This window comes from Pundamilia nyererei, unplaced genomic scaffold (assembly GCF_000239375.1).
Source record: "Pundamilia nyererei isolate P.nyererei 1_Seehausen unplaced genomic scaffold, PunNye1.0 scaffold00068, whole genome shotgun sequence".
Classification (NCBI taxonomy): domain Eukaryota; kingdom Metazoa; phylum Chordata; class Actinopteri; order Cichliformes; family Cichlidae; genus Pundamilia; species Pundamilia nyererei.
In genome coordinates this window covers 883,162-894,324 of record NW_005187469.1, presented here as the reverse complement: position 1 = coordinate 894,324, position 11,163 = coordinate 883,162, and the positions used below count along the sequence as shown (strand labels likewise).

General features: G+C 41.3%; 2 protein-coding genes across 2 annotated transcripts in view; one reads left to right on the top strand and one right to left on the bottom strand.

Moving 5' to 3' along the window:
• The window catches only part of LOC102193773 (DExD-box helicase 39A), a 7,256-nt gene extending 5,747 nt beyond the window's left edge, over positions 1 to 1,509 (top strand). The window contains exon 10 of the mRNA XM_005736238.1: positions 1,232 to 1,509. Coding sequence (XP_005736295.1) covers positions 1,232 to 1,248 — 17 coding nt within the window. The 3' untranslated portion in view covers positions 1,249 to 1,509. The remainder of the gene's footprint in view (positions 1 to 1,231) is intronic.
• A 59-nt stretch (positions 1,510 to 1,568) lies between these two features.
• Positions 1,569 to 7,991, bottom strand: LOC102194056 (protein CYR61-like). Its single transcript, XM_005736239.2, has 6 exons — positions 7,800 to 7,991; positions 6,688 to 6,901; positions 5,979 to 6,226; positions 5,413 to 5,557; positions 4,246 to 4,427; positions 1,569 to 3,376 (listed from the first exon to the last, which is right to left on the bottom strand). The coding sequence occupies exons 1-6, from the start codon at positions 7,848 to 7,850 to the stop codon at positions 3,071 to 3,073; spliced, it is 1,146 nt and encodes a 381-aa protein (XP_005736296.1). The 5' UTR covers positions 7,851 to 7,991; the 3' UTR covers positions 1,569 to 3,070.
• Between the last annotated feature and the right edge of the window lie 3,172 nt (positions 7,992 to 11,163).

The following is an 11,163-nucleotide window of genomic DNA, read 5'->3' as shown; positions in this document are numbered from 1 at the left end:
GACATAAAATCGTTTCAAGGTCAGTAAACACAACCAGAATTCATACATAAGGCACACGGGATTATAAGGGGCACTGTCGATTTTCAGAAAAACCAAAGGATTGATTTTAAGTGTGCCGTATTTTCCAAAAAACACGGTAATAACGACGGCCCGCTAGCATGCTCTACCAAAAAAAGTGCTTTGTTATGTATCTGAAGGACGAAAGCTAAACCAGTTCCACACCACTGAAGTTGCAGCATTTTTACAAACTCGTTTCATTCAACGATCCACTTTCGCTCTTCTCATTCTCCGTCGCCGTCATGCTTTTTCCGCCATGTGCGTATGAAAACAAAGGCACTGCGCATGTGCACTTTACTCATATTCTATCGCGATATTTCATTTTCTTATCCTTGCCAAACATTATACCGGTATTACCGTGAACGGTATGATATGGCCCAGCCTTATAGAGTAGTTTATGTTTCTGGTGTGGGAAATGGTCTTATCGGCTAGAGTTAAAGCAGAGTGGCTTTGGGGACAAAGGTGGCTCTCCTCCTCTCAGTCCTGCAGGAAATGCAGCGGAGGCGTCGCCCAGAGGGGAGCCATTGAAATGTGGGGTGAAGAATGTGAGAGGGGTCATTGATGAATTTGGCTGCCTGTCTAAGGGCCGGCTGGCTGAAAACCTGTGCCAGAGTTCTGACAGGCAGGCCAATGATTTTAGAGCACACTGATGCAGTGTGCTGCAGTCTGTTCCTGTTCTGAAGGCTGACAGAGTCCAACCAGCAGGTAATGGAGAAGGTCATGATGCTTTCCAGGAAGGCATAGTAAAAAGTCATCATGATGGGTGTGCTGACTCCAAAGGAGTTGAGTTCCCTATGAGGTATAGCCGTTGGTGGCACCCCCTGAGGAGCTGTCACACCACTCGACATCACTTCTTCTTCTTTATCACTAGGAGAACCTTTTCGTAGTATCACGCTTTTGATTACAGGAAGTGGTGATTAACATTGTTTAGTATGTATTGTGTTGTCTTGACTGCTAAAATTCTGAATGCATTTTGAGATTTTAGCTCATCTTTAAAACTAAACTAAGAAGTAGCCATGCATTTGCAAATGAAAGCCTGTAATTATGTACAGATAACAGGCCATGTTCACATACTACATCACTGCTGTGTAGAAATACTCAAGTGTGATAGCTACTGTATAAAGTTATTATAGAAATTTTCTCTACCTCATGTTAACCTCATGTCTCTTTGCAGTTGAACAGTCCAGATGAATGAAGCGCCCTTCCAGTGAAGATCATGTGATCCCTGTTGTTACTGTGTTTTGGTGGAAGAAAAGAAACCTTCAACATTTATTTTAATGTTTCCATCCAACCATTTGTGAAGGCACGTTCATAGTGATAAAACGTGTTTTGTCATCTCGCTGCAGAGTGTTTGTTTTAGTGTGTTCCTTGTTTAAAAAAAAAAAGAAAAGAAAAGAAGCAAAAATCTGTGGATATATTGTTTTGGTTAAAGAAATAAACTTTTATACCTTATTCGACGGTGATGAACTTCACTTTGTGTGCTTTAAACATTTAACGCATGTCAGATGTTAACATTACATATAAAACTATAACAGGAGTGACTCAGACATAGCTTGGCATCTGCAGATATTGATACCCACAAGCAGAGGGCGCTATCACACAGTTTGAGGAGGTATCCACTGTTGATAAACAGCTGGTGATGTTGCACTGTGGAGAAACTTAATTTGAAACCGTCAAAGTTGAATTAAAATAAAACGTCACATGAAGCTTGAGCACAGGAGCCAGTTTTATCACATAGATCGACCAACAAAAAACTGGTGACTGCTACACTGTACAGTGTCTTAATCTATAATAGAACACGATTGTATACAGTCTTGGATCAAAATCAAGAAATGTGTTTTGCAGAATACACTGTGATCCAACATCAAGAAAACATTTATTTGGCTAATAAATTTATCTAAGTTGTATTAAATGCTAAACCAAGGCAATTGGCTCTGATTCAGTTCTTCCTGAATTCTTATCAGTTAAAGATAATGTCTCTTATCTAACAGTGTGAGTTTCAAGGGAATTCACTCATGTGCTTTACATGGCATCATGCCATATAGAGAGATATAGCTATAACACCATGGTGATTTTCTGTTTTGAATAAAACAAGTCATCCACATTTGCATAACATCCTCTAGGTTTCTACATAAAACTGCAAAAGTTAATTCAGCTGGTTGTCAGCAAGTCGTCACAGTGCACTGGGAGATATGAAGTATTTACAGTATGTTGAGCTAAAGATTAATAAATGGGTGACAAATTATAATCTTTGGCCCCTACAGTGAAAGAAACTGGCAGCAAAGGGTCAAATTAAAAACTTGTGATCACCTTTAACCCGTTGACAATATCCAGGGCATGAATGATATAACATGGCTTTACAGTCACTAAATCTCAATATTGTAATCGGAGGCTTGGGACCAATATGACAGGGCTCTCTGTCACCATTACCAAATGAGGGAAATGATTAGAAAGATCCCTCCAACAGACCATTAGAGACTTCAAGGCACAGTGAAGCTGTGCTGGCAGCACATAGTGGCTCAACACCTTTTTCCTCCCCTTTCATTTGTCACCCGTCTGTGGGTAAGGCAGTCCTGTCAGATTCTTGTGCACTGCTCACAAAGTTTCAGTGCTAAATAAATAAAGTGCTTTGTTGCTTTTGTAGCATTTGTCCTCTCAGGCTGATTGGAGAGTCTCAAATCCTGAAGCAGGACTTAGGAAATGCAGGAAGTTCAGAGTATTTCGGGGCTCTAATTTAAGTCCCACATCAGTTTGAACAGGAGCACAGGGTCACAGATATTATAATATGGGTTGTCTTTAAGATGAATAATACCAAGGCAGTCCTTCCTGCCTATGGTCTCTGCAGTGAGGCGGGTGGCCTGAGGCCTTCATTCACTTGGAGCCAGGTGAGAAAAAAAATGGCTCCTCGTCTTCAAGCGGCTTTCTTCTTTAAGAAAACAAACCTCGTCACATTAAAGTCAAATAGGGAAAAAAAAGCCAAGCAAGAAAAAAAAAAAAGACCCTCAATTCAATTCTAGTCTGTGAACTTGTGAGTGTCTCCGTACATCCAGTGCTGAGGAGGGAGGGCCACTTCATTAAGGTGGCCGCAATCACTGCTGCATTTACATGACTGGATCAACATGGACAGCCTCTGAAACCGCTCACCATCCGGGCACGCAAAGGTCACAGGCACGGTGCGGGTGCGACGTGGCGAGCAGCACCGTCCATCCGTACACACGCCGCAGTAGTTGGGCCTGTAGAGGCGGATGCTCACACATTCCCCATAGGACAGGTGGATTGGCTCTGCGACTTTCTCAGTTGGGGAGCAGCTTTTCCCTTTCTGTGATCGAGTTATGAAAGCAGAGAGATAAGAGTTATAACCTGGGTCATAATGATTATTATTAGTTGGAATCAAGATAAATGAATAAATAAATAATCTAACAAGATCTGATTTATACCCCCATCTGCGCCTTACAGAGCGGCAGATTAAAGCAGCTTTACACTCATAGTCTGTTTCACATTAAGAGGACTAGACTTCCAAAGCAGGGAATCAGAGAGGGATTATTTTTAGATAAATGTGATTATATTTAAGGTTAAATATTTATTCAACATTTGAGTGTCCTCTGCTGTTAAATACACCAACACCTATGACAGCTCTTGGCAGCAGAGCTTTTAACTCAGTGGAGCAGAGTAAAAGAGTTCTTACCGTGTCCAACGTGTAGGATTAATATAGACACACAACTTCCCTGGGCTTGAGTACACAGACAGAGCCTAGCTATGGACAGTTGCTTGGCAGGAATGCTGAGGGTGGGGGACTATATTTAAAAAGGCGCCGGGCTGCCACCAAAACACTGCTGAGTAAATCAGCACTGCCCAGTTCCCAGTGGATGTGGAGCTTCCCGAAAGTACCGCTAAGATAATCTCTGTTCTTAAGCTCTGGATAAAGATGGCTTTAGCACTAAGAGCATGTTTACTCAGTGCCAGAACATCTAATTTTTCATTCAAGCAAAATTAAAGGTACTGTTTTTGCATGAGGAGTCAAACGCAGATACAGGTTAAATAATAAGTGTTATCACAATTCAGCAGAGTACTGCGTGAGAGATAAGTTGCTATTACAAGTTATCTCGGCAGTGATACGGCTGTTTGAACTATGGTCCCTGTCTGCGTCTGTCTCATTCCTTCGTTCAGATCACGCTCAGTCCATCTCACCTTAGCTGGGACCGCCAGGCTGTGACACGGCCGTATGGTGCAGATTCTGGTCTGTCTCTCCATCTTGCACTGAGGGTTCTTGTTGGTGAGACGAGAAGAAACACCCATCCCACAGCTGCGAGAGCACGGGGACCAGTCGGTGGTCTGTACTGCACACTTGTTCTCCTTCAGCGGGCTCCACACTGAGGAATGTATAAGGGTTACGGAGGGTGGGTGAAAGGCAGGGAGAAAAATGACACCAATTAGAGCAGAGATTCTTGATCTGGAGGTCAGGTACCTCGTCAATGTCTATGAGATAAACTGCCATGAAATTTGGTTCAGACGTTCATCCCCACTTTTGGATCAGCTTTGGTGATTAGTGGCTTTTCATTCTCTTTCCATTCATCCCCAACCGGTCGTGGCAGATGGGGGTGTTTTATCTTCCCAGTGTCACAAAGTGCTTGCTCATAGGGAGTTGTGCGATTGTTGGGCTTTCTATCTAATATAGTAGGGTCGTAACCTTACAATATAAAGTACCTCAAGGCAGCTGTTTTTGTGAAATGGTGCTATATAAGTAAACCTGAACTGAATTAAATTGAATCTAGCACTACTATTGAGTGATAGTTTATCTGCTGGTCAGGTTTATTTACCCAATTGTCTTTTGTTCATTGTTAAAAGCAAGATAGAAGGTCACCAAGAATATAAATACAGATAAGTAACTGATAGCAAATCAGAGCAAAGCAGATGATAAATTTGGGATCTCCTGCAGTGTTGCTCTTGAGAAAGGCAAATGTGAGCACATCTGTGTCTGAGGCTAACATTGTGATTGTGAAAAACTCTGTTCTCATATTCTCAGAGTACAGTAAAAGTACTGCCATTATGGAACAACTTTACCTTGTGATTTAAGAAACACTTTTCAATTGTTGCCTCTTATTCACCCATTCATTCATTTGCACATGAATGGTAATGCAAGGTGCTGGTCTGCCACCGGGGATAACATGACCACCGTCTGGCCTGAAGATATTTCAGCATGAGGACAGAAAGAGCCCTTTCTACCACCTTATTCACACAGCCTAGAACAATTGAACTACCTATATAGAGAATCTTTAATATTATACAACCAATGTAAATAAGCAGTACTTAAACTTACTAAAATATGAACTACACTGCGAGAAACAGTTTGCATACCAGGCAAGTGTTTGTAGCCACGCTCACTGTGCCAGCTGCTGGGTTTGACGTCTGTAAGCTGGTTGGCTAGGACCAGGTCATTTTCAGGGTGGGGCGGCACTGGATGGAGCCGAGGTCTGTGCGGGTGTTGTTGTGGAGGATGCACCTGCGCAGAGAGATACGCAAGATTAGATGGTTGCAGTTCATCTTTGCCATGACCGTGTCCGACTTTCGTGTGCTTTTCCCCACAGTGGGCGTAACCCCTGATTTTCAAGGGGTTAGGTGTTTTAAAGCACTTAATAACAGTACCTGCTCTCAGCAAGCGAACCAGATACTGTTAATCAGAAAGGTTTCGGCATCCTTGCACCAGAGGCTTTACTACAGTGGCTTGTATTAGTTTGCCAAAGCAACTCCAAATTATAGTAAACAAAATAAGAAAATATAATTTTTGACAACTGAGTTTTTAAAAAGTTTTTGGCCAAATTGTTTAATTCAATACACAATTAACAAGTTCATCCACAGTGATTTTTTACCTCCAGTATCATCAAACTGTTTCACAAATTCCTTACAAACTCAATGTAACAAACCTGATGCTTAGGTGGAAGGCGCCATGTGCCCTTATTGCAGTCGACAGTGAAGCAGCACTGCCCAGGTATCCTAACCAAGCGTGGGTAGGGGCAGGATGGTGAAGCTGGTGGCAGCTTGTTGCTACAGAGAGGCGCGCAGCCAACAGCGCCATCAATGCAGGTGCACTGGTGTTTACATCCAGCACGGAAGCTTTCGCCATTCTGGTAGATCCTTCCATTGTACTCACACGTGCGTCCCTCCGATTTTGCTGAAAAGACACATATTACTCGCTGCTTCTGACTTCATCAACACCAACAGTGACACAAGACACTAAAAAAATCCCACAGGACAAATGAGATCAAAAAGTGAGTGGATACAAAGAAGCAGGAAGTGTCAGACCCCCCGTCTCGTAGGCATGGAAGAACCAGCTATTCATAGTTTGTGGGGCAGCACCGGCATGGTGCAGAAGGAAAGAGTATTTTTATCCCTGAAACCCCCTGTTGCTGTCATAAAACTACTACTCATTAAAATGTCTCCTGCTGTGCAAGGTTCCATGCTTCTAAATCACAAACCTAAGAAAGCTTCTCTTATGACCTTTGTCGCACCCTTTCGGCTTTTCTTTTACACTCAGTATATAAACTACATTTTCTTGCATTTTAATACTTCAGATGTAGCTTTCCCCCCCCTCCTCTGAGATTTCTTCCCTCCCAGCATTCATTCTTTTCTCACCTCGGCATATGCCCCAGGCCATGGTCACGTCATTGCCATAATTACACTCCAGCCCTTTGTGGTGGTCGCAAGGCCTCGCAGGGCTGCAATCTTGGTTAAGCTGTGCAGCGCACACCTTGCAGCATCCACACCTGTCTGAGACGGAGCTCACGCCTGGAGGGCAGACCGGAGGCTCTGCGGGGCACTCACACACCGCAGGGCAGCGAGCAATCACCTGAAAGATTCACATATTCAGACAAAGCTCAGAACACGACTTGTATATGTGTGTGTGTGTGTGTGTAGCATTTTCCATTATTACTGTTATTATTATTATCAAAATAAAACAGTCAAAAATAAAAACAATAAACCCCACAGGCTTGCATCTATAACCCAATTGTAAAGAAGTCTCCTGGTACTTGGAACAGAAAATTCCTACATCCCCTCTGACTGCCTGTCATCAGCAGGCTGTTAATCTACCAATTTCAGCATTTCTTACGATACCAAATTGTGTGGATGTGCTCTGGCACATGTATGTTTGAATTTCTATTATCTTGTAGACACCCCGGGTTTGTGACAGATCATCATTTTGTTGGTCATTCATCCAGATATGAAGCATTGTAGTAAATCTCTACAGTAAGTCAAGTTACTGCTGGTCAGCCTTCTCTGAGTGTCTAGACAACTCAGGGTTTGTACGCAGCCCCCTGCTGGCTCATGATTTGAGTCATGGCTCAGTACTAGAGCCAACTTGTTCCAGTGTTTTAGGAATCAGCATGCTACTATGCTCTAAAAAAATTAGACATGAGTAGACAAGCTGATTACCAGAAAGGCAAACTTCATCAGAAAAAAACATTCGTCATTATATAAGTGGGGGTGCAGTGCCACTGTTAAACTCACTTGCACTCTATTTCCCCTTATTGTGTTCGTTTTCTTTTCTTTTCTCTCATTCTCTCTCTCTTTTTAATTACTTTAAACATGACCGAGATAAAGTACAGTAAAATCTGCTGCTGGCTCATGAGGATTAATTTGTTTCAATGAAGGAGTGTTTGCTGTTCAGACTCAGTTCAGAGTTTAAGGGCACTTTTACTGTCACAAGTACTTTTAATCTTTAAGTAGACTCACATACTTAATCTTACCTGTGTGATGACGGCTGTTGTCAGTAGAGTCAGATAGATGAGAAATGTCATGATTATCCTTAAAAGCTAAAAAACAAACAAAAAAACCCTACAAAGTAATTTTAAAACAACAATTTCAAGCAGAAATCGAAGGAAATATTATTGATCTTCATTAATTTCACATGAAGATTCTAGTTTCTTTTTCTCATTAGCTCGGACTTCTATCCTTTTTTTCTAAAGGGGTGAGGAGCTAAACTCTACTTTATAGCCGATGGACCACGTAAGACCCCGCCTCTCTCCGTACTTCTAACCAATCAGCGTGCAGGTAACAGCCCAGATCCCTTTTCCCCCCCAATGGGCGTGACGTTACCGAGCGGATAGTTTGCTGATTGGTGGGCGGGTTTTGAAATGAATGGAGCCATTGATAAAAATCTCAGGGGCGCTCTGTTTGCTTTATGAGTTAAAAATGAAATTGTAACAACTCCTTTCAAGTCACACTTAGCACATTCCTGCTACCACTGAGTAAACACACTCAGCTGAGCCAGACAGCCATGCAACATTAATAAGACCTCCACCTTTGGGGAAATAAGGGAGCAGGAGGAATTCCTTCTTTTTTTGTTCTAAGCCAGGGCAGAAAATTAAAGTGGAGTGCATTAAACAAACATTAACATAATATGAGGGGCAGAGTGAAAATACTCGACTTTGTCTGTGTCCATCATGTTCTAAGAATAAGTGTTTCCAAAGTTTTTAAGTGTAGATTTTGATCGTTTTGCTTTCGCTGTGAATTCAGGTGGACTGCCCGTTTCTATTATTTCTAACCACATGATGCTGACACGGGAATGATGATGATATGATTGCTTGGAAAGAATGGTGAAGCTGAGGTTAAAAGTAAGATTTTTTTTTTAAGGGTAACACATGTTGGTCGGTCTCCTCTTTCGCTGCCATCTTTTTTTTCTTTCTTTAACCACAGGTTTCCAGCCGCGCCTGTCCTAAAACAGAGACCTCTTTAGAAGAAAGTAACGTGATAGGTAGGTGTTTTGAAAGTTAGGATCCTGCTATGAATGTCAAAGTATTCTTGTAAAGTTCTGGTTTATAGGCTCATTTAATTTTAGGCTTTAAAGAGGATTTAATTTTTTAAAATTTGCGTTACCATCACTACTCACTCAAAATATTTTTTACCTCCAGCTAAAGGGATGAAAGCTTTGTGCTTTAATTTTCAAAAATAATAACAAAACTCAAAAATTATTATTATGTAATTTTTTTATAACTTTTACATTTTAACTAATTTCTTTGCTTTTCCCCCCTAAAATATATTTTTATGTATCAATTTAAGATGCATTTCTCAGTGCATTTGTACATATAGGTGTCATGGTACTGGGTGTATGACCCAGTGTTTCCAAGCTTCTGGACATTATGCTGTTTATTTTCAGATATTCAATGTGATTCTTCCTCGTGGTTATTTTTATGTCATGTATATGTTTCTGTTAGCCTTTAGTTCTTTGTGACTTGTGAGTTTTTCCCCTTAGTGTCTTCTCCTGTGTCTTGTCTTCACGTTTCTTTTTCTCTTGTCTCCGTGTTTGGAGTTTACTTTCTGTCTTCCCAGTCAGTCATGTCTCCATGTCTGTTTCTCCCTGTGTCAAGCCTGTGTGGCTTAGTCTTCATCTCCGTGTTTATTGTACTCCCTGCTTAATTTGGACAGTCTCCTGTCCTGCGTACAGTATGTTCAGTTCTGCTTCCCCTGTCCTGTTAGTCTGTATTAGCGCCGTGTTCCCACCTGTTGCCCATCCTCACGTTCTCCTGTGTGGATTTTAGTTCCCCCTCTCCCTCTGCTTGTTGTCTGGTTGTTCCTATTTGCAGTGTTTCCCTTGTTTATCCCAAGTTCCGTAGTTTCCTGGTTTCCTCATGGGTTGGGTTTGTATTTTGTATGTTTGCACTTTCAAGTATCTTATTACAGCAAATAAAGTTGTCTCCTTTCGTTTATTCCCCTGTGTCTGACTCCTGCGTCTGGGTCCTGCCTTGCCTGCCATAGAGCTGTACACAACAATAGTCACAATCTATGAAAATGGGAACTGACAATCTCACTGCACACTGCTCTGCACATAATATATTTGTATAAGAAATAACCCACTTCCTTCTGAAATTTTCCTGTGGAAACTGAGCACTGCTGTAGGTGCCCACCCTTCTGCTTAATCTCACGGTGTGCTCCTACCATGTGACATATATTAGATGTTGTTTGCAATCACTTGACAAGCAATGCTCTTCAGTTTGGGAGCACAGCTGCACATCTCATGGCTATTTGGTGGTTCCCAACTAATGTTTTAATCCAGTTGCTACAGCATGAAGAGTCAAAACAAGGAAGATATGCATGTTTCCTGTTCCTTCCCATCATGAGTCTTCCTGGTGACTCATTTTGCGACCAAAATTTTGTGACTCATTAAGCTGATTTCAGTCCTGACAAAGCCATGTGGCAAACCACTCTTAAATCAGTAATGGGAGTTTCTAAGATCAGCTTTATGACTTTGGTTTGGTTTCTTGAAACCAGCTTTGTGGTTCAGATAGATATTCTAACAACAGTTTAACTCTGTAGATAGATAGATGGATACATTATTGATCCCACGAGAGAAATTCTTGTCTAACAGCAACATAAATAAGAAAAATAGAACAATCTAAAATATATAAACAACATAGTTAAAGTAAAAGTGCCACAGGTGCATCCTGAGATTTTTTAATTGAATACAACAGTGATAAAAACAACAAATACAAAATAGGTTAAGATACAGAAAAATGTAAGAGGCTGAGATTGTTGAACAGAGTAATGCAAATTGAATTAATAAAAAATGTTTACACTATAAACCTGAGAAAGAGCTACAAGAATGTATAATACAGAAATATGTGTGTGGAATCTCAAGCCTAACAGGTGTGTACACCTGTCACAGCAAGAAGAGGTATTGTACAATTTCACAGAGGATGGTAGGAATGATTTCCTGAAGCGCTCTTTATGGCAGCAGGATTGAAGGAGCTCTGCTGCCTCACTAGTGCTGAGTGGAGTAGGTTAGATGGATTGTCCATGATGGCAAGCAGTTTGTTCATTGACCTCCTGACCCTCACTGACTCAAACAACTCCAGATTCTGGCCAGTGGTGATTGCAGTCTTGTGAATCAGTTTGCTGATCCTGATTTACAGTATATGTTATTTTATTTATATTATTAAATTAACTCAGGATTATATACTTTTTTCAGAATAACAATGAAAATCTTGTATCGTGTATGGAACACAGGTATTAAAACACACCTCATCTGGGTAGACGGTGTTTTGGGAGTAATCCTGGGACATTTGGATTCAACACTGAACCCTCTGGAGATGTTGTTTCCTATCAGCGAAACAC